Source organism: Sus scrofa, chromosome 1, assembly GCF_054392235.1.
Source record: "Sus scrofa isolate SSC_HxYL_T2T_F1_AM1 chromosome 1, Sscrofa_HxYL_maternal_Yorkshire_Landrace_v2.0, whole genome shotgun sequence".
NCBI classification, from domain to species: Eukaryota; Metazoa; Chordata; class Mammalia; order Artiodactyla; family Suidae; genus Sus; species Sus scrofa.
This window is the reverse complement of record NC_139383.1, coordinates 73,325,080-73,345,478: the sequence shown is the minus strand read 5'-3', so window position 1 is coordinate 73,345,478 and position 20,399 is coordinate 73,325,080. Positions and strand designations below refer to the sequence as shown.

The following is a 20,399-nucleotide window of genomic DNA, read 5'->3' as shown; positions in this document are numbered from 1 at the left end:
ACAGGGATAAATGCAGGTTTATTTCACCCTGCCCCTGAGGCAGTCAATGTGGGAAATGGCAGGCTGGTCAGGAGAACCCTCCCTGGGTTTAGTTCATCCAGCAGTCATCTCTCTCATGCTCATCAAGCCCAGGGGTGACATCCAGGCCAAGGAAGCGTCTCCAAGATCCAAGATATGGATCCCAGCTTCCACAAAATGGCTCAGCAGGCTCCACAAATCATAGGTGAACTTTAATGAACAAGTCCTCTTTTTAATCTGGGCCCTTCCCCACCACTAGAAAGCAGCTTTATCACTTTTAAAAAGCAATCCATTTATTTGGGCATACTCTTTTTAGGCAGTTTTAACTTTTTCCACCGCCGTAACACCACTCTGTATTTCTCACTGTCAGTCTTCTCTTCAAGCACTTTCTTCAGGAGAATCCGCATCACTGTCTCTGTTTCTGCTGCTTTATCATCTTCAATGAGAAGATCCAATGTATCTCCCACTTTTACCTGAAAAGCAAAAGAAAACAGAGCCTTCCTTATGTTTTCGGAAACGCAGGGCAATGCAAACAGCTCTGCTTTGCGTCTTCACAAGGTGACCAGCACCTGGGGGGCAGGTGACTCCTCTGTAGCCCTCGCTTATCCCAGGTGCCTCCAGGTGAAAGGGCCTCCCTCTCTGCAAAGGCACCACAGACCCATGTGGCTCAGTATGGGCCAGTGTCCCTCCTTCAGACCAAGACAGCTGGCTGCCTGGGAATGGGCCCTGGGTGTGGCTGCAATACTTACCTCTACTGCAGGACTGAAGGAAACACCTGAACGGAGGCATTTATTCTGATCAATGGCAAAAAACAAAGGAAGCAGGGTACAGTCCTAGAGAGTATGTGCACAGTAATTGCTATATGCATTGAGAAGACAGTTTTCAGTGTCAGACTTTCACTGATTTCAACCCGGATGAGCTACACACCAGGGACAGGGCACAAAACTATGCTGGAAATTAGTCATGATAGAACAACGGCCGCTGAATCTCTTAAATAAATGGAAGTGAAGAAACTGCTTTTCCAGCACTGGCTGACCCCAGTGATGCCACAGCATCAAGAAGGGGCACCACTTAACACACAAGGATGGGATGCTACAGAAAAGAGGGTTGAGTGGAAAGCTGACTTGATCGTTTAAAAGGACTGAGGTCAATCCCCTTCTGGTCCAGATGGGAGCTGTGGGTTGAGTGTGTGCAGGGTTGAGTCCCATCAGTGCTGCCAAGGTGCAAGACACCTGGTCTTGGCAGCTCAGGATCCCAGGGGATCTTGCCCAGCAACTCAGGAAGGAGCTAAACCAAGCCAGACGCCCTAGGCTTCTTCCACTAGAACACAAGCAAGGATGACCAGAGGTCCTCTGAGACGCCTCACCACTGCTTCCAGGTCAAGGGTGGGGAAGGGGTGAAGAGACAGGATAGGAGCACCTGGAATGGAAAGATCCCCATGTGGGGCCATGGACTCTAAATGGGCACAGGTGCCTGTTTAAGAGCTGGCTGGAGAGAAGTTCCCGTTGTGGCGCAGTGGAAACGAATCCGACTAGGAACAATGAGGTTGCAAATTCGATCCCTGGCCTCACTCAGTGGGTTAAGGATCTGGCGTTGCTGTGACCTGTGGTCTGATGAGGCTTGAACCCTGTGTTGCTGCAGCTGTAGCTCTGATTCGACCCCTAACTTGGGAACCTCCATATGCCGAGGGTATGGCCCTAAAAAGTGTAAAAAAAAAAAAAAAAAAAAAGCTGGGAGTTCCCGTCGTGACGCAGTGGTTAACGAATCCGACTAGGAACCATGAGGTTGCGGGTTCGGTTCCTGCCCTTGCTCAGTGGGTTAACGATCCGGCGTTGCCGTGAGCTGTGGTGTAGGTTGCAGACGCGGCTTGGATCCCGCGTTGCTGTGGTTCTGGCGTAGGCCGGTGGCTACAGCTCCGATTAGACCCTTAGCCTGGGAACCTCCATATGCTGCAGAGCGGCCCAAAGAAATAGCAAAAAGACAAAAAAAAAAAAAAAAAAGCTTAGTGGAATTTTCTGTTTAAGAGGCATGGTACAGGAGATCCTGTTGTGGTGCAACAGGATTGGCAGCATCTTAGGAGCCCTGGGATGCAGGTTTGATCCCTGGCCCAACACAGTGGGTTAAGGATCCGTTGCTGCTGCAGCTGCGGCTTAGGTCACAACTATGGCTCAGATCTGATCCCTGGACCAGGAACTCCATATGCTACAGGGTGGCCAAAAAAGAGGGGTTAAGAAAAAAAGAGGGAGTTCCCGTCGTGGCGCAGTGGTTAACGAATCCGACTAGGAACCATGAGGTTGCGGGTTTGGTCCCTGCCCTTGCTCAGTGGGTTAACGATCTGGCGTTGCCGTGAGCTGTGGTGTAGGTTGCAGACGCGGCTCGGATCCCGCGTTGCTGTGGCTCTGGCGTAGGCCGGTGGCTACAGCTCCGATTCGACCCCTAGCCTGGGAACCTCCATATGCCACAGGAGCGGCCCAAGAAATAGCAACAACAACAACAACAACAAAAAAAAGACAAAAGACCAAAAAAAAAAAAAAAAAAAAAAAAGAAAAAAAAAGAAAAAAAAAGAAAAAGAAGCATGGTGCAAATTCTTATGTTTACCATGTTTTCCAATGAACACTCTCTGAGGCAGTCATAACTTTAGCCTTTCGGAACATCTGTACCTCATCAGGGCAAGCCATCCACCCAAGGCCTGGGAAGGCCCAATACTTAGTCCATGATGTGGGAACACGCCTGCTCACCACAAAGCCACACTGGTCAATGCAGTCAGGGGCTGGATGTAAAACTCACACAGGGGCCGACTCTAAATCATTAACTTTTTCCTCCTGGGCTGAGAAGCAGAAAGCCCACACCACAGCTAGGGATGAGGACTGTTTCTCCTCGTGGGTTTGAAGGATGACCCTGGCATCATCTTGGCCAGAGGTAGGCTGGGGTTGGGGAGACGGGTCTGTCCTCCTGAGTTCTGCGAGGTTCAATTTTTTGGAAAAATGACCATGCAGTCCAACTCTATGGACATTTAAAATCAAGGTCTAGAAATACAAGGCTTGTGAATTCTGCTTTACCTTTTTTGGCATGACTTTGTGTCATTAAAATTCAATTTGTAATACATAATACGCAAGATGCAAAAGGTATACAAGTATACACAGAGGAAAGGGAACCCTTCTTGTGTATCCTATCATAGATATAATATGTGCGACGTCTGCCCTGTAAGAGAAGAACGGATGGCTTTGGTGGCTTACTTCCAGGGCAGAGAATAGGGAAGCAATGAGCCCCCTTTACCCAGCCAATCCCAGGCAGAGGGGAGTTTAGGAAGGCTTCCATGCCCATACTTTGCTCCACACACCCTCTATTTAAGACAACAGTTACCCAGTGCCTTCAGCACTCTGGGACCCAGCTGGTTTGCACCTCACAGAAAAAGCTGCAGCTGCAGGCAGCCAGGTTAGAGCTGCAGCACCAGACCTGTGCCTGACCAGCAGCCATGCACAGGCCTCAGGGAACAGGCCGTGGAAGGGGAGGTGCTCTTTATTTCCTTCGAGGCCCTGTCCTTTCTGCTGTGGGAGACGGCACAGTAGACACAAAGCAAAACTAGCTGGGATTAGGGGCTGTTCCAAGTATCTACATTTCCAATCTCCCCTTAGCTGCAGTTACTATGGCTACCAGGCCTCCTAGTAACAAGGCAGCTCAGTGTTAATACTAGCCCCTTCCTTTGCTGACCCTCAGGAGAAATCTGGAAGGCGGCCAAGACAACAGAACACCCAAGGCAGAATGAAGAAGCAGCAATTAGGCGGCGGTTAACAATATCTCAAAGCAGACGGAGAAAAATAGACTTGTGGTGTCTGCAAATGAGGCCCTGGCACAGAGGTATCGTGCACTGAGAATGGGTCTTGCCTGGAACACTGGTGAGAAGGGGGCTGGGCTATAAGCAGGAAAAAGCACCTAAGGGAGAAGAAGGAGATGATCTCCAGATGCATGTCTGCAGTGCCTACTTCCTGCAGCTCACCCAGCAAGGAATGACACCTGCAATCTAAACCTACCAGGTCAGGTGCCATCAGAGGGATCTGGGCCTTGTGACTTGGCAGCCAAGACAAGCACTGGGGACCCCACCCACCCCGCCCCCATCCACTTAGCCGCAGGCACCATTCTGAACCTGGGGACTCCGGCGGCCTCAGTGCTCACCCAGGTCCATGGCCGATGCTCACCAACCCTATACCCCAGGGCAATAGGATGCAGCTCAGATCCTCCAACCCTAGGGGGGTTTTGAAATATCAGAGAAGCTAAAATAAAAACAACTTTCAAAAATGTGTCTAACTTCCTGGAAACATTTGTCCCCTGTTAGATTATATGTTAGTCTGTGTCTTCCAAACTTTTTAAGGGTCTCTGTCATATACTTTAAAAAGTTTTTTAAACTTTTACTATCATTATTATTTTTTTTTAATTATGGAAGTGAAATATACTTGTAAAAAATTTAGAACATAAAATGCATGGAGAAAATATAACCCACAAGGCTCCACTCAAAGATAACATTAGTAATAGGAATATTTTAATTTTCAACATATGTATTTTTATAAAAATGCATTTAAAAATACATATCTAATTTATTGTAATGACACTGGGTACTAGAAATACATTTTCTCATAACACTTATGAGTGAGTCTCTCACTTAACAATAGTACTGATATGAAGCTGTCAGGAAATACGGAACCTTCTTTTTGTGGCTGTGCACTGAGTAGGGCATCCAGCAGGTACTGGGGGTGGGGAGGGACTGCTGGGCTACAGAGACACATCTGCTCAGCTAACAGTAGGCCAAAGAAACCTCTACATGGATCAAATGTTTCTTTTTAGCTTGCTTGTGATTTCATAGGGGCTAACACTAATGACTTAGAAATTTAATCAATAGATTTTTTTTTTTAGCCAATTATCATAGTGACTTGTGGTTAAAATTTAAAGAAAAAGGGAAAGCTTTATCTCAAAGCTGCAAAGAGCAAGTGGTCTGTGTGACTGAAGGTGGCTAGTGATTCTATGTAACTGGGCTGAGGGAGGCCTCGGAGGGAGAAAGGCAGACATATGCGAGGAGCCACTGGCGCTCCTAGGAAGAAGCCCGAGGGGAAATTGGGGGAGGCATTAATTGAGTACTGGCAGAGCAACAGACAAAAATATCTGGCTGTCAAAGCCTCTCACCGTTCTGCTTTTCTTCCACAATTTTTCCCCATTCAGCCTGAGTTCGCCTTTGTAGAATGCATCTTCCACTTTGCTTAAAAAAAAAAAAAAAAAAAGTCAAAGTGCTTTAAAATAGAAATATATTCAAAACAACTCCATAACTGTGAGAAAAATACCTGCTGTTAGTAATGCTTATTCTGACAATGACCAGCCTCCCCACAAAATCCCCATTCTGGGCGCTGGGAAAGTAGACGGTAGATGCCACGTAGATGCCAGCTGCTGTAAAGACCTGCAGGACCAGTGGGCAGGTAACCTGCACTCTGCTGGGGCTTCCAGGTGGGCTGGCAAGCTGCAGACAAAAGTGCCCTTTCATCTTAATGCTCTGACTCCAAGCAACTGAAATCTGGGGTTCTGCCTAGTAAAATGAGTTACTAACAGTTACTACTCTGAGCGACGGTGAAGCCCCTTACAAGCGTGCCAGATTTTAGAGAACATTCATGTTGCGATCAGGTTACTAGGGGCTCAGAGTCATCTGCATGGCTCTTTTAAGCTTCATGGATTCAAAAAATTAAACTATGCCATTAAATGAGGACATAAAGGTACAACTAACACAGAGGACTCATTCTTAATTCATACCACAGTTCTTACTGTGCACGTAGTATGCACGCAGCGATTGCTAAAGGCATGGATGAACAATGAGGCTCACTATTCTTATATAATCAGTTTAGCAGAGAAATGAGAATATTAAATATTAATTAAATATTAACACTTAAGGAGTTCCCATTGTGGTGCAGTGGTTAACGAATCCGACTAGGAACCATGAGGTTGCGGGTTCGTTCCCTGCCCTTGCTCAGTGGGTTAAGGATCCGGCGTTGCCGTGAGCTGTGGTGTAGGTGTAGGTTGCAGACACGGTTTGGATCCCGCGTTGCTGTGGCTCTGGCGTAGGCCAGTGGCTACAGTTCCGATTGGACCCCTAGCCTGGGAACCTCCATGTGCCGTGGGAGCAGTCCAAGAAATAGCAAAAAGACAAAAAAAAAAAAAAAAAAAAGTTACACTTAATATCTCTGTGCACTATAAATGAACACACATGGCATTTTCATCATAGCTAACATTTACTGAGTACCTACTATGTGCCATACACTATTATAAATGCTTTAGATACTCATTTCATTTGAGCCATCATTTCCCAAAGCTGGTTCTGTTACCCCATTTTACAGATGAGGAAACTGCAGAGATTTTCAGTTCCCACACAGAACCAGGATTCAAACCCCAGTAGTCTGGCTACGGAGCCTGAATTTTTTTTTTTTTTTAAGAGCAGCACCTGCAGCATATGGAAGTTCCCAGATTAGGGGTGGAATCAGAGCTGTAGCCACTGGCCTACGCCACAGTGGCAGCAATGCCAGATCCGAGCCCAGTCTTCCACCTATACCACAGCTCATGGCAAGGCTGGATCCTTAACCCACTGAGCAAGGCCAGGGATTGAACCCGAGTCCTCACGGATACCAGTCAGGTTCATTTACCGCCGCTGAGCCACAAGGAAACTTCCCCAGAGCCTGCGGTCTTAACTGCCACTGCTTCTGTTGATTCTGTTCTTCTCACGATACAGCATTTGTGAAACCCAGGTGCATTCTATGCTTGCTATATACATCTAACATGGTGATTCCTTTTTCCCCTCAAGAAGCTGTTTTTAAACCAGTGGTTCATCTTATAGTCAAGGGACTATGGTATGTGGAACCACTTGACTTCTGTGGGAATTAGTTTTCTCATTTATAGAATGAAATAACTGAAACAGGCTCCTATAAAGTTTTTTCACATCTATGGTGACTCTTTATCATAATATGGGCCTCGTGACTGGTAATGCTGCTTTATATTTTTCCCCCTTTCTTTTCAGGGCCGCACCTGTGGCATATGAAGTTCCCCGGCTAGGTATCGAATCGGCGCTGCAGCTGATAGCCTACACCACAGCCACAGCCTTACAGAATCCAAGCCACATTTGCGACCTATGCCACAGCTTTTTGCAATGCCAGATCCTCAACCCAGGGATAACTCAGGGATAATGCTGGATCCTTTTCCCTGAGTGAGGCCAGGGATCGAACGTGCATCCTCATGGATACTAGTCAGGTTCTTAACCTGGTAAGCCACAATGGGAACTCCTAGTAATGCTGCTTTAAAATAACCAAAATGATGAGTGATTCTGTAATAAACCACACATGCTTACTTTCTTCCAACATCTAGGCCTGTCTTCAGGATGACATCATACCGAAAAGACTGCACTACTTTGTCCAGGTCTTTGTAGTCTTTCACTACGCTGGGATCGTCCTCCAGCTCCTCCTCCTGCTCACTCATCTCGTTATGATCACTCCCTTCATCAGAGTCCCCTTCATCTTCTACTTTTTGCAGAGCCTTTTCAGCAGACTTTTTAGAGTTTATATTACTTTTGAGTCTTGTTGAAAATGGGAAAATATATTCTGGAGATATTAAAAGCCCTGGGAATCTCAGTGAGAAAATGTTATAGAAAAGAGTTTTATAATTTGATGCATTTAACTTGGTACTAGAAAAACAGATGTATCGGTTCAAGGATGCACAGCGCTTGTGTGAAGGTGTCCCTCGTAGCGCTCCACAGAGTCCGATCCAGGCCTCTGGCTTTCTTAAAACGCTGCTGGGCAATCGGACACTAGTCATAGCCATGGCGTATGTGACCTGAAACAGACCATAACTCAGTTTTATTTCATAAGTGAAGTACCCTGGCATTCTTACCACACAAACCATACACCCTGTGAACACTCTACATCCAGGACTGTACTTATGCTCCCTCCTACAAAAGGCCGCGTTGGTCCGCATGGACCAAGGGCCACACACTACATCAGGTGAGTCTTCTAGGTGTAATTAACATGCTTCACTCACAGGGGGGTCCTGAAGGTCGAACTAGACACTAACATGGGTGAAAACATTGGTTCTTCTCTTCTGCATCACCCAAATTAGCATGGGTACTGACTGCGACTGAAAAACAGTAACAATAGTTCTCATGATTTACTTTAAAAAAAGAAAAATCTCCCAGTGAGAAAGACTGTTTTCCTGACATACGTTACATCTTTACCTTGACTTTGCCAAAGACACCCAATCATGACTTTATAAAACCCAGAGTCAATCTCTAAACTTTATTTCTACCTCTAACTCCACCAAATCACAGTTAGGAATGAGCAAATGGGATAGATCTGCATTTTACCTCTTCTTCCCACTGTTAACAGAGGCCATTAGCTAGCAGAGAAGGAAGGGGCCTGGAGACCCTCAAACTAGACATTTGTTTGCTGAGGCTCAGAGGTGCTGACAGGCCACAGAGCAATCAATTCTTTCACTAGCTCAAAAGTGGCAGAAACCATTTTACTATGATGGTGGCAGACCTCCCCATGTACCTCAGGATGGTTTGAGATGATCTAGTAATGGAAGAAGGGTTGCCACATGGTCAAAAATCCTACTTCACAGACCTACCAGCCGCTCTTCAACCAGATCAGGAGTGGTGCTGCGGTTCCTTCTATTTCTTTCGAAAAAAGCATTATACTACCAAAGGGGAAAAAAAAGTTTCTGTCCTCTGAGCAAGGCCTCGCCCTCATCTAGGCTCCACACATGATCCACCCTCCCCTGCCCACAGTCACCAGGCCCCTTTTCAAACTCACCCTGCACAATGCTCCGTGTCTTCTGTACCATCCCTAGCTCTCAAACTAAGAGCAGGAACTGTGGCCCATTCCTCACCCCACCCCCAATCTGCTGATCACATATAAAAACCAGAGAGTACTTGCAGATTCACCTTCTAGAAATGAGGGCATCCTATCCATTGCCACATCCACGCCCTCGCTCACTTACCTGCTTATGCCAAGTGGCCAGCTAAGCCCGGATATAAAACACATAGTCCTTGTCCTCATGAACTACCATTTAAGTGGAACGTGGGCAATAAACCCAGCCGTCAGAAAACAAAAGTGAAAGCTGAGTTCCAGAGGAGGCTAGACCCTGCCCAGGCTGGAGCCCAGAGCAAGGACGCCTGAGCAGTTCTGATAGCAACAGCGGCCTGAAACTGAGCTTTGGGGAAACACCATATTATAGTAATTTTTTGCTTTCTAATGGCCTGTTTCCATCAGCAAGCTGTTATTTCTTATTTCGAATAAACCAACCTAATCAACATTCTCCTAACCCCACCCCCACCCCAGCTACCTTTATTCTGCTCCTCTTTACAACAAAACTCAAAATGCTGTCTGTATTTTCCTCAATGCCTCTCATTTTCTAAATCCAAAAGGTCATGTTAGTCCTCGTCTTATCTGATTTCTCAGCAGCACAGGAAACGACTCACCACTCCCGCTTCTTCCAGGACAGCTCCCTCTTGGTTTTCCTACCTCACCCGCTGCTGCTTTTCAAGCCTCCTTTGCTGCCTCCTTCTCCTCCCTGACATCTTAATATTGGAGAATCCCAGAGCTTAGCCTCTGGTCCTCCTCTACATTCACTTCATCCAGCTCAGCTCCATCAGTCAGTTCTGCTAATTACGTATCAAGACACCAGATATTTCCATGGCTTTAAATACCACCCTAATCCATATCCCCATTCCAGACCTGCCTCCCAAATCCCAGACTTGTATACCTGAGGACAAGAGATAATACAGCAAGTCTGAGAGTGTGATCCTTAGACAGGTCTGCCTGCCAGGCTGGCCCTTGCCTGGTATCTGGGAACTTGGATTTCTGGAGGGTTCTTGCCATTCCCAGAACCAACATGAGTGACTTACTGTACCTAAACTGCCCGCACAATTTGATTTATGCTGAATACCTGCTTTCCTTCTGGGAGTCTGGGATTTTGGAACATTCTAGGTACAAGGTGCCTGTGTGGTTAAATTCCAATCAATATCATAAGCATTGGGTCTCTAATGAGCTTTCCTGACAGACCAACATTTCACTTCTTGTCACAATTCTTGCTGGAAGAATGAAGCATGTCCTTTGTGCTCCACTGGGAGGGGACACTTGGAAGACTGCACCCGGTTCACTCCAGACTTTGTCCCATGCATCTTCTCCCTTACATATTGTGCTTTGCATCTTTTTGCTGTAATCAGTCATGGCCATGACCCACAGCTGAGTTCTGTTGAGTCTTCCTAGTGAAATCAATGAACCAAGGGGCAGTCTTGGAGACACGGATACAATATCCAAGTGGCTATTCAACATCTCCATCTGAGTGCATAACAGGCACCTCAAACTTAATTTGTCCAAAAACAAACTCCTGATACATCCCAACCCAAACCTGCTCTACCTGCAGCCTTCCCCATCTCAGTTAATTGTAACTCTACCTTCCTAGTTCCCGAGGGCAAAAGCTTCCGGTCACTCTTGACTCTTCTCTTTCCACCCAGATCCATTATATTAGGAAATGATGTTAGCTTATCTCCAAAACATGGCCATTATCCCATCACTTGTCACCATTTCCACTGCTACCAGATTCAGGCCCTCATCTATCACCAGCATTACTAAAAGGCCCCCTGCAGTCTATTCTCCATAGAACAGTCAAAGTGAGTCTTTTAATTTATAGTATGCCATTCCTTCCCTCAAAACCCTAAAAAAACACTTGGAAAAGCAAAATCCCTACCTTGGCCTACAGGTCCTGTGCAATCTGGCCCCTCATCACCTCCTGCCTCTCTTGCTCACACAGCTCCTTCCCAATGATCCTCAAAACAACAGGTACACTTCTGGGGATTCTTTGTTCCAACTTCGAGAGAACACTGTTAGCCCAGCTACCTGTGGATAACTCATCTTCACCTCCATAAAGTCTACTCATTCTAACTCCATTTAACAGGCATCTTGCCCTCCCAATTTCCCCTTACTCTGTTCTACTTTCTCTCACCACAGCACTTACTACCTGCTATCATATTATACACTTTATGGGAGTTTTGTTTTTTGATGTCTCTTCTACTAGAATATAACCTGTTTGCCTGTGTCAATCCCAAGTGCCCAGAACAGTGCTGGGCACGTGGTAAATGCTTCATTAAATACTGTGAAATCAAAGTACACCAGAAGAACCAGTGCACTGGGATGAAGAACAAAGATGGGCCTGGGTTGAAGGGCAAGAGGCTACATCTCCAAGGGGCTTCCAGATCAAAGTGTGGACTTGACCCAGAAAGCATGAGAGTTCTAGAAAGATTTTAAGTAGAGAAGTGATCCCATAGGAGTGCCTTTTAAAAGATTTCTTTGGTGGCAGCGTGAACCTAAAAGGGGATGGATGATCGTGGCAGGAAACCTGAATGAGGTTTCGAGATCTTCAAGACAGATATAAAATCTGTGAAATAAACGAAGGCTGTTTAAAAAAAAAAAAAAAAGTAATGAGTGGAGTGCGAAGGCAACGCTGTCCGTGACCTGCGGGACATGTGGAATCTCTCCACGTTCTTAAGCCTAACTACTCTGTGTGGCGAACCTGATCTAACTGCTTTTAGGTCAACTGCAACTAAAAATCCTGTCTTCTCCTAGAGACCTCGGAGAGTGACGAAATGCTGAGACAAGGTCGGGTTCCCCTTGCTCCCTCCCTACACCCCTCGGGCTGCGCACCTTCCCAGGTCCTCAAGGTCAAGGGAAACAGGACACCAGAGTCCTCGAGCTCACGGTCTGTGTCTGCAGCAAGCAGGTGCTGCCGGGCCCGGGGCAGATCGCCTCTGCCCACCGGGTTCCCACGGACCCTGCAGCCCCCGGAGCGGCCCGACCTGGCCAGGATAGGACGCGAGAGACTCACGCGGAGACCTGACACCGCAGGGAGAGGACAGGAGAACGCCACGCCCGTATTTGCCACGTGCGCGCGGTGAAGCAACAGAAGGGGGCGCGGGCCGGGGGCACTGCACGCCCGGCCGGGGCGCAGTTACCTGCACGTCACCGCCGCTCCTCCCACCCGGTCTCCCACCGAGGCCGAGACCGCCGGCCTCCAGGCCCCTCCCTGGCCTCGCCCCGCCCCTTCCGTCGGCGCCGGCGCAGTGAGAGCGGGCTGGGCGGGGCACTCGGGCGCGGCGTCGGCGGCGCAGCGACCTCTGCTGGAAGACGCGGCCGGGCGGACTGGGCCGGGAGGGCAGCCCCGAGGACAGACACGTCTCTGAGCCGAGCCGGAAGCCTGAGCCTGGTGGTTACACATGGTTGAAGAGAGCTTTATTTTTTTAAATTAGTTGACTTATTTTTCATTTAAGATAGTTGATGTATAACATTATATAAGTTACAGGTGTATAATATAGAGATTTGTAATTTTTAAAGGTGGTACTCCTCAGAGTTATTATAAAATATTTGCTATATTCTCCATATTGAACAATATTATCTTTGTAGCTTATTTTTTGTGCCTCTTAATCCCCTACCCTTAGAATGCCCCGCCCCTTCTCTCTCCCCAAAGGTAGCTACTAGTTTTTTGGCTATAGCTGAGCGTCTGTTTCTTTTTCGTTATATTCACTAGTTGTATTTTTTTAGATTCCACATATAAGTGATAACATCGAGTATTTGTCTTTCTCTGTCCAGCTTCCCGACCAACCCCTCCCCCGCCTCACCAACATTTTTTTGTGGTCTTTTTGCTGATAGCCCTTCTGAGAGGTCTGAGGTGATATCTCACTGTGGTTTTGATTTGCATTTCCCTGATGATTAGCGATGATGAGGATCTTTTCTTGTGCCTGTTTGTATCTTTATTTCCTCTTTTAAAAATTTCTATTCAGTTCTGTCTAATTTTTAATCTGGTTAGTGCTTGGTTTTTGTTTTCGTTTTTGTGTTGTCGAGTTTGGTGAGCTGTTTATGTCAGCTGGATATTAACCCCTTAGCAGTCATCATTTGCAATTTTTTTCTCCCATTTGGTAGGTTGTCTTTTCATTTTGTTGATGGTTTCCTTTGCTGTGAAAAAGCTTTTCAGTTTAATTGGATCCTTTTTGTTTATTTTTGCTTTTAATTTCCTTTGTTTCAGAGAAGGATCCAAAAAATTTTTGCTATGATTTATGTTGAAGAGTGTTCTGCCCATGTTTTCTTCTAGGAATTTTATGGTATCTGGTCTTACATTTAGGGCTTTAATCCATTTTGAGTGTATTTTTGTATGTGGTCTTAGAAAATGTTCTAATTTCATTATTTTACATGTAGTTGTCCAATCTTCCCAGCACCACTCAGTGAAGAGACTTTTTCTCCATTGTATATTCTTGCTTCCTTTGTCATAGATTAGTTGACCATTGGTGCATGGGTTTATTTTTGGCACAAGAGCTTATTTTAATGCTGTGGGCCTTGGATTTTTCTGTGATCACCAACCTCTGTGAACATCTTTGAGTTATAGATATTGTCTCCAGAAAAATGCACACACCCACCAGAATTTTCTGACAATAAAAGGGAAGTTCAGAACATATTTTCAAGAACTAAGAGATCACCTTACCAGTCAGTCAGTGGGTGATTAGATAACAAAACAAAACAAACAAAACCCAACTCTGAAAATACTGCCTTTTCATGGTGTGAAAAGATGAGCCAGAAATTAAAGGAAGAGCTTCCAAGGGACAGTCTGTTTCAAGAGGATTCATACATGTTCACATTATTACTTATAGGGATACATGCTCTGTTAAATTATGTGTTTCTTTTTCTTGTTTTCAGAGCATCCGCCTTCCTTTTCCTGTCCTATATACCAGGTCTGCATTGCATCTGCTTTCATTTCGCTGCTTCCCGCAGAGGCTGCTTGATTGCATTTGTGCAATAAGAAAAGGCAGTTACAAATTATATCAAGTGCTGAAGTAATAGAACTTCATGTATTATATCAATTCAGTTTATACTGTTGACATTTTCCACAGGTAATACACAGTTGCATTTAGTAGTTTAAGTTGTTTGTAAAAGACTACAACTATATCATTAAATCCACCAGTAATAGAAGTTAATCAGCATTATTATAAACAGTAAAATTTCTATATGATTACATATGATTATGGTAGGAGATAAAGGAATACAGTGCTGGAGTTCCTGTTCCCTTAGCGGGTTAAGAACCCAACTAGTGGAGTTCCCGTTGTGGCGCAGCCCAGATCTGGTGTTGCTGTGTCTCTGGCATAGGCTGGTGGCTACAGCTCCGATTTGACCCCTAGCCCGGGAACCTCCATATGCCGTGGGAGCGGCCCAAGAAATAGCAAAAAAAGACCAAAAAAAAAAAAAAAAAAGAACCCAACTAGTATCCGTGATGATTCGGGTTTGATCCCTGGCCTTGCTCAGTGGATTAAGGACCTGGCATTGTCACAAGCTGTGGCGTAAGTCACAGATGCGGCTCAGACCTGGCATTTCTGTCATAGCCCTCAGCTGCAGCTCCGATTCCACCCCTAGCCCGGGAACTTCCATATGTCACATGTGTGGCTATAAAAAGAAAAAAAAAAAAACCTACTACAGTGGTATTCAACTATGTACAATCGATTTAGTCACTGGCCTTTAAAATGATAAACATTTTGTAAAATGAATCAAGTTGATTTTTAACTCAAAGTGCTAATTAATATAAAAAATTGCCATGAGATTCAGTAGTGTGTGTATATACATATTTGCGGTTTTTAATTTTTTTCACAGGAACCCATCCCTGCTGTGGTGCCTTGTGGAGATTATAGTTCTCACTGGTTTAGACCACCTAGTATGAGGGCTCCTGACATTTTGCTGAGCATTCGGTTTTCCTGGGTCTCTTCCATGTATACATGTTAAGCTTTGAGTGTCTCCTGCTAATCTGTCTCATGTCCATTTAATTCTTAGACAAGCCAGAAGAACCCAGGGTAGAGGAAAGTTTCTTCTTCCTCAACAATATCATAATTTCTAAAAACATCCATTTCCTCCTATTTTTTTTCAATGTGGTGAAACACGTTTCTAATAAACAAACATCTCTACTTTTTCTGTAATAAGACAAAAGTCAGAGTTTCCATTGTGGTGTGGCAGAAAGGAATCTGACTAGGATTCATGTTTTGCAGGTTCGATCCCTGGCCTTGCTCAGTGGGTTAAGCCATGAGCTGTGGTGTAGGTTGCAGAGCAGTGCTATGGATGTGGTGTAGGCCAGCAGCTGTAGCTCCACTTCAGTCTCTAGCCTGGGAACCTCCATCTGCCATGGGTTCGGCCCTAAAAAAGCAAAAAAAAAAAAAAAAAAAAAAAAAAGACAAATGTTGTTAAACTTAGATTTATTTAGCAATTAATGTTTCAGTATTTTATCTTATTTGGAAATGATCTAGCTGTTCAGTGAATTCTCATCATTTAATTTAATTTAGAAAACTTAATTTAAGTTTAATTAACTCATCATTTACTTTAACTTAGGAAAGTGTCAGGTTACCAAAAAGATTTGGAGAAAGTGTTTTAAGTAGAAATACCATGAAATATGGAGTTTCCTTAGAGTGCAGCAGGTTAAGGATCCAGTGTTATCATTGCAGCAGCTTGGGTAGCTGCTGTGGTGTGGGTTAGAGCCCTGGTCTGGGAAATTTTACATGCTGTGGGTGTGGCCAATATATATATATATATATATAAAACATAGTTATTGAAACATAATTATTAAAGAGTTCACCTAAAAACTCTTGTCCTGTATACACTTATTTAACTTACTTGTTCCTAACAATTTTTACCAGCCTAATGGGTATGAAATGGTATGTCATTTTGCTTTTAATTTGTGCTTCTCTGATTAACTATGAAGTTGAGCATCTTTTTATTTGTATGTTAGCAACTTTTGTTTTCTCTACATCTGTGTTGCACATTTGAGGATCTGTTTTTTTTTGTTTTCTGTAGGGCTATGTAGTGGACTGAGTTCGGTCCTTCCAAAAGATATGCTCAAGTCCTAACCCCCAATCTCTGTGAATGGGACCTTCTTTGGAAATAAGGTCTTCACAGGTCATACTGTGTAGGGTAGATTTTGACTCTAATAATTGTTGTCTTTATAAGAAAAAAGAGAAGGAGATTTGGCTGTGGAGGCAGAGGGTCAACACAGTGAAGAAGGCCATGTGATGGTAGAAGCAGAGATTGTGTTGCCAAAACTTGGCCTCTGTCCACCAATGCCGAATAAAAACTTGGAGCCAGAGTTTTGGGTGAAGCAGAAAAAGATAGCTTTTATTGTTTTGCCAGGCAAAGGAGGCCACAGCAGACTAATGCTTTATTTTATTTTATTTTATTTTATTTTTGCCTTTTTGCCTTTTCGTGAGCCACTCCCGCGGCATATGGATGTTCCCAGGCTAGGGGTCTAATTGGAGCCGTAGCCGCCAGCCTACGCCAGAGCCACAGCAACTCAGGATCCGAGCCGTGTCTGCAATCTACACCACAGCTCACAGCAACACCGGGGATCGTTAACCCACTTAGCAAGGGCAGGGACCGAACCCACCACCTCATGGTTCCTAGTCGGGTTCGTTAACCACCGCGCCACGACGGGAACTCCAAGACTAATGCTTTAAAAAGACTGTGTCCCGCCATTGGGAAGAACTGTGGGGAGTTTTATAGTAAAAAGGAGAAAAACGCGTTTTCATATGGGAATCCGGATTGGGACAAACATGCATTCTTCTTTCTTTGGGAGAATCTTAGCCATCAAACCTGAACTCAGGAGACCTCGGCATGATCACGATGGTGGTCTTCTGGGTTAGTGCCTAGAATAACAGTATTTGTGAAAAGGGTATATTGATCAAAGATTAGAACAAACTAAGAAATTTCCTAAAAAACGTCTTGTGGTAATAATCTTTAACCCACAGGCAATTGTGCTCAGAGTGCCTAATCTTTAGCTTAAGGGTGATTTGTGTTTACCGTGCAATTAAGCCATGGAGAAGGACAAGGAAGGACTCTAAGCTGTTCCATTTTAAAGTATTTATTGCTATTGCTAAAAGAAGCATAAGGAATACAACTTTTCTCTTTGGTGTATAAAATGCCTACATCATATGTGTATGCCTTGAGAGAGAACCAAGATCCTGCCCCAAGGCTGGTTACGCTTTCTTTCTTTCTTTTTTTTTTTTTTTTTGCTTTTTAGGACCGTACCTTTGGCATGTGCTATTACCCAGGCTAGGGGTTTGAATCGGAGCTGCACTGTGAGCCTACACCACAGCCACAGCAATGTGGGATCTGAGTGCCTTTGCAACCTACACCACAGCTCAAGGCAATGCTGAATCCTTAACCCACTGTGCAAGGCTAGGAATGGAACTCATATCCTTATGAGTCAGGTTCTTAACCCACTGAACCACAATGGGAACTCTAGTTTTAAATTAAATTTTTATCAGTTATTTAATTGTGTGTTATTTTCTAATTAGATGGCATAACATTTTTCATAATGTCAATGAAAAATTCATCAGTTCTAAGAAAGAACTGGAAAATTTTATTCATATTTGAGGATTATAATTGGGAAGAGCATTTCAAAAAGCTCTGAGAAGTGTTCTGCTGGTTTGAAATCAAGGCATGGTTAGGTAACTTTTTTGAGGCAGAAGGATATATATCAGAGAACGTATTATTGACAATTTATTTAATTTGGATCGGGCAACCTAGTGGGTCATGTGACCTCTTACAAGATTAAGGAGGAATGTTATCTTTTAAGGAGTTATCTTGTTGATGCTGGGAGAATGTTGCTCTTTAAGGTTGAGCAGGTATTCTTGCCCATGGGAGAAGTTTGGTGGAAACATAATGCAGATACAATCTGCATAGTGAGGGGAGAGGGGAGGCTAAAGGGCAGAGAAGAATCTTTTTTTTTTTTTTTTTTTTTGGCTATACCTGGGGCATGTGGAAGTTCCCAGGCCCAGGATCAAATCTGAGCTGCAGCTGTGACCTATGCCACAGCTGTGACAATGCCGATCCTTAAACCCACAGTGCAGGGCTGGGATCAAACCTATCAAACCCATGCCACCACAGAGACAATGCTGGATTCTTAACCTGCTTCATGCACCACAGCGGGAACTCCAGAGGGTGTAAATTTTTAGTGTTTTTTAAAAAAACTTTTGGCTTTTAAAAAATCCTTTTTACCTTTGCTTTCTAGTTAATTCCTTTTTTCTTTATCATTTTCTTCCTTTTCTTTGGACTTTTTTTTTTTTCCTTTTTAGGGCTGCACTGGTGGTATATGGAGGTTCTCAAGCTAGAGGTCTAATCGGAACCCCAGCTGCCAGCCTGTGCCATAACCACAGAAACACCAGATCCGAGCTGTGTCTGTGGCCTACACCATAGCTCACAGCAACACCAGATCCTTAACCCACTGAGCGAGGCCAGGGATTGAACCCACAACCTCATGGTTCCTAGTTGGATTTGTTTCTGATGCACCATGACGGGAACTCCTCTTTGGACTTACTTTGTTGTATTTTTTTCTGGTTTCTTTAGCTAGATGCATAGCTCCACAACTTTTATCCTCTCTTACTTTCTAATATAAGAATTAAATATATACATTTCCCTCTAAGGATGGTTTAACTGCATCCCACATGTATTTTCAGTACTGTTCTTTGGACCACAGTGGGGATTACTGGTCTAGATTGATCTGTGGCAAGTAAACTAAAATTTCTGAGTACTCAACTAAGTCTAAGCCACTATGGTAATCACCTTACGATATGAAAACCCTGCAGCAGATACTATTTGCTTCCTTCCGATACTGTTTGCTTCCTTCCTTCTACCCGTAATGTAAAGTAAATGTATATTTTTGTTATGACTCGTTCCCTTGAAATTGTTCAGTCCTAATATTGTTCTCTATTAAAAGGATCTTAGAGTCAATAGGGATAAGACAGTATCAACAGTAAGCAAGGAAGTACAGTGACCCAAGCCATGAAACAATGAAGAGAAAGAGTTCAGCCCCAAAATATATACTTAAAAATCAAGGATTACATTGCGGTCAATGGCAGTTTTTACAAAATGAATATGCTCCTGATTTGTTTTCTACCCTAGCCTGAAGAAGAAACCAAAAATTATAGTTTACTAGTAAAAGAAAAGGAAAAGGAAGAGTTCTTTAACCAGAAGTATTCACAATTCTTTGAACTGTGTGGTTTGGAAGATTCTAAAGGGCAGCTTTTCATGCTCTGAATCTATAATTTGTTCTAATTTTCCACGAACGCAGCCTTGCCACCATTCATTTTCTGCCATCCCATAATTTCAAGATTCTTTTTTGGGTGCACGCTGTACAGGTAACTAGGAACCTTTTTGTTACTATCATAATGGCCAGGAGAATGAAGAGGGTGGTGTTGATTTATATCTCATGTGTATTTTTTAATTAAAAAAATTGTATGTATTTAAAATATGCACCATAATGATTTTATATACATATACAGAGTGAAATGATTACTATAGTTGAGCTAATTGGCATATCACCTCCTCACATGGTTACTCTTTCCGTATGTGTGATGAGAGCACCTGGAACCGATTTTCTCAGTAAATTTCAGTCCTCAAAAAGTATTATTGGGTGACGGGAACTCCTGAATCTATTTCTTAACTCCAAAAATTAGAACCCAGGACTTTATGTGTTGGTCAGTGACTAGGGTATAATTTAAGAACAAGGTCAGTAAGTGGGATTCAGTGAGACAGAAGATGGTAGTTATCAACATGAAATGCACGAAATTGGTCACCGAGGGAAGCAAAACAGCCTAAGATCTTGGTTTCTAATGTGTGTTAGCAGATAGATACATGACTTTGGACAAGTTTCTTAGTGTGACTATGCCTCAGTTTCCGGATTTGTGAAACGAAGACAATAATAGTGCCTAGCTCAGAGTTCCTGCTGTGGCACAATGGGTTAAGAATCCGACTGCAGGAGTTCCCATTGTGACTCAGCGCTAGTGAACCCAACTAGTATCTATGAGGACACAGGCTCGATCCCTGGCCTCAGTCAGTGGGTTAAAGATCTGGTGTTGCTGTGACCTGTGGTGTAGGTCACAGATGCAGCTCAGATCCCAAGTTGCTGTGGCTGCGGCGTAGGCTGGCAGCTGTAGCTCTAATTCAACCTTGGCCTGGGAGCTTCCATATGCTGCAGGTGCAGCCCTAAAAAGACAAGCAAGTAAATGGATGAACAGAAAACACCAGAATTCTATAGAATGGTTAGGAGCATGGATTCTAAAGCCAGATATTTTGGTCCTGCTTTTTATTTACAGTGTAACTTTGGCCATATCATTTAACCTCCATGCATCAATTTGGCATGTAAAATAGGGATAATAGCATGTTTCTCTTAAAGGATGGTGGTGAAGATGAAGTGACTTATACACGTAAAGTATTTAGAACAGTGCATGACATGTGATAAGTAATAACATAAACGTTGGCCTTAAAAAGAAAAAAAAAAAAAAAGGA

The 20,399-nt window shown here is 44.1% G+C and overlaps 1 protein-coding gene across 5 annotated transcripts; it reads right to left on the bottom strand.

Annotated features, from left to right (window-relative positions):
* Positions 1-209: 209 nt before the first annotated feature.
* On the bottom strand, positions 210-12,130 carry MTRES1 (mitochondrial transcription rescue factor 1). Of its 5 annotated transcripts, none has more exons than XM_085016695.1 (4): positions 8,077-12,130; positions 7,391-7,872; positions 5,194-5,266; positions 210-491 (listed from the first exon to the last, which is right to left on the bottom strand). In XM_085016695.1, exons 2-4 carry the CDS (start codon positions 7,858-7,860, stop codon positions 312-314), a joined length of 723 nt encoding a protein of 240 aa, XP_084872821.1. In that variant the 5' UTR covers positions 7,861-7,872; positions 8,077-12,130; the 3' UTR covers positions 210-311. The 5 variants fall into 5 exon arrangements, with proteins under 5 accessions (XP_084872821.1, XP_020946247.1, XP_020946255.1 ...); XM_021090588.2 differs by having other exon boundaries at positions 11,739-12,130; XM_021090596.2 differs by having other exon boundaries at positions 11,920-12,130.
* Positions 12,131-20,399: the final 8,269 nt, after the last annotated feature.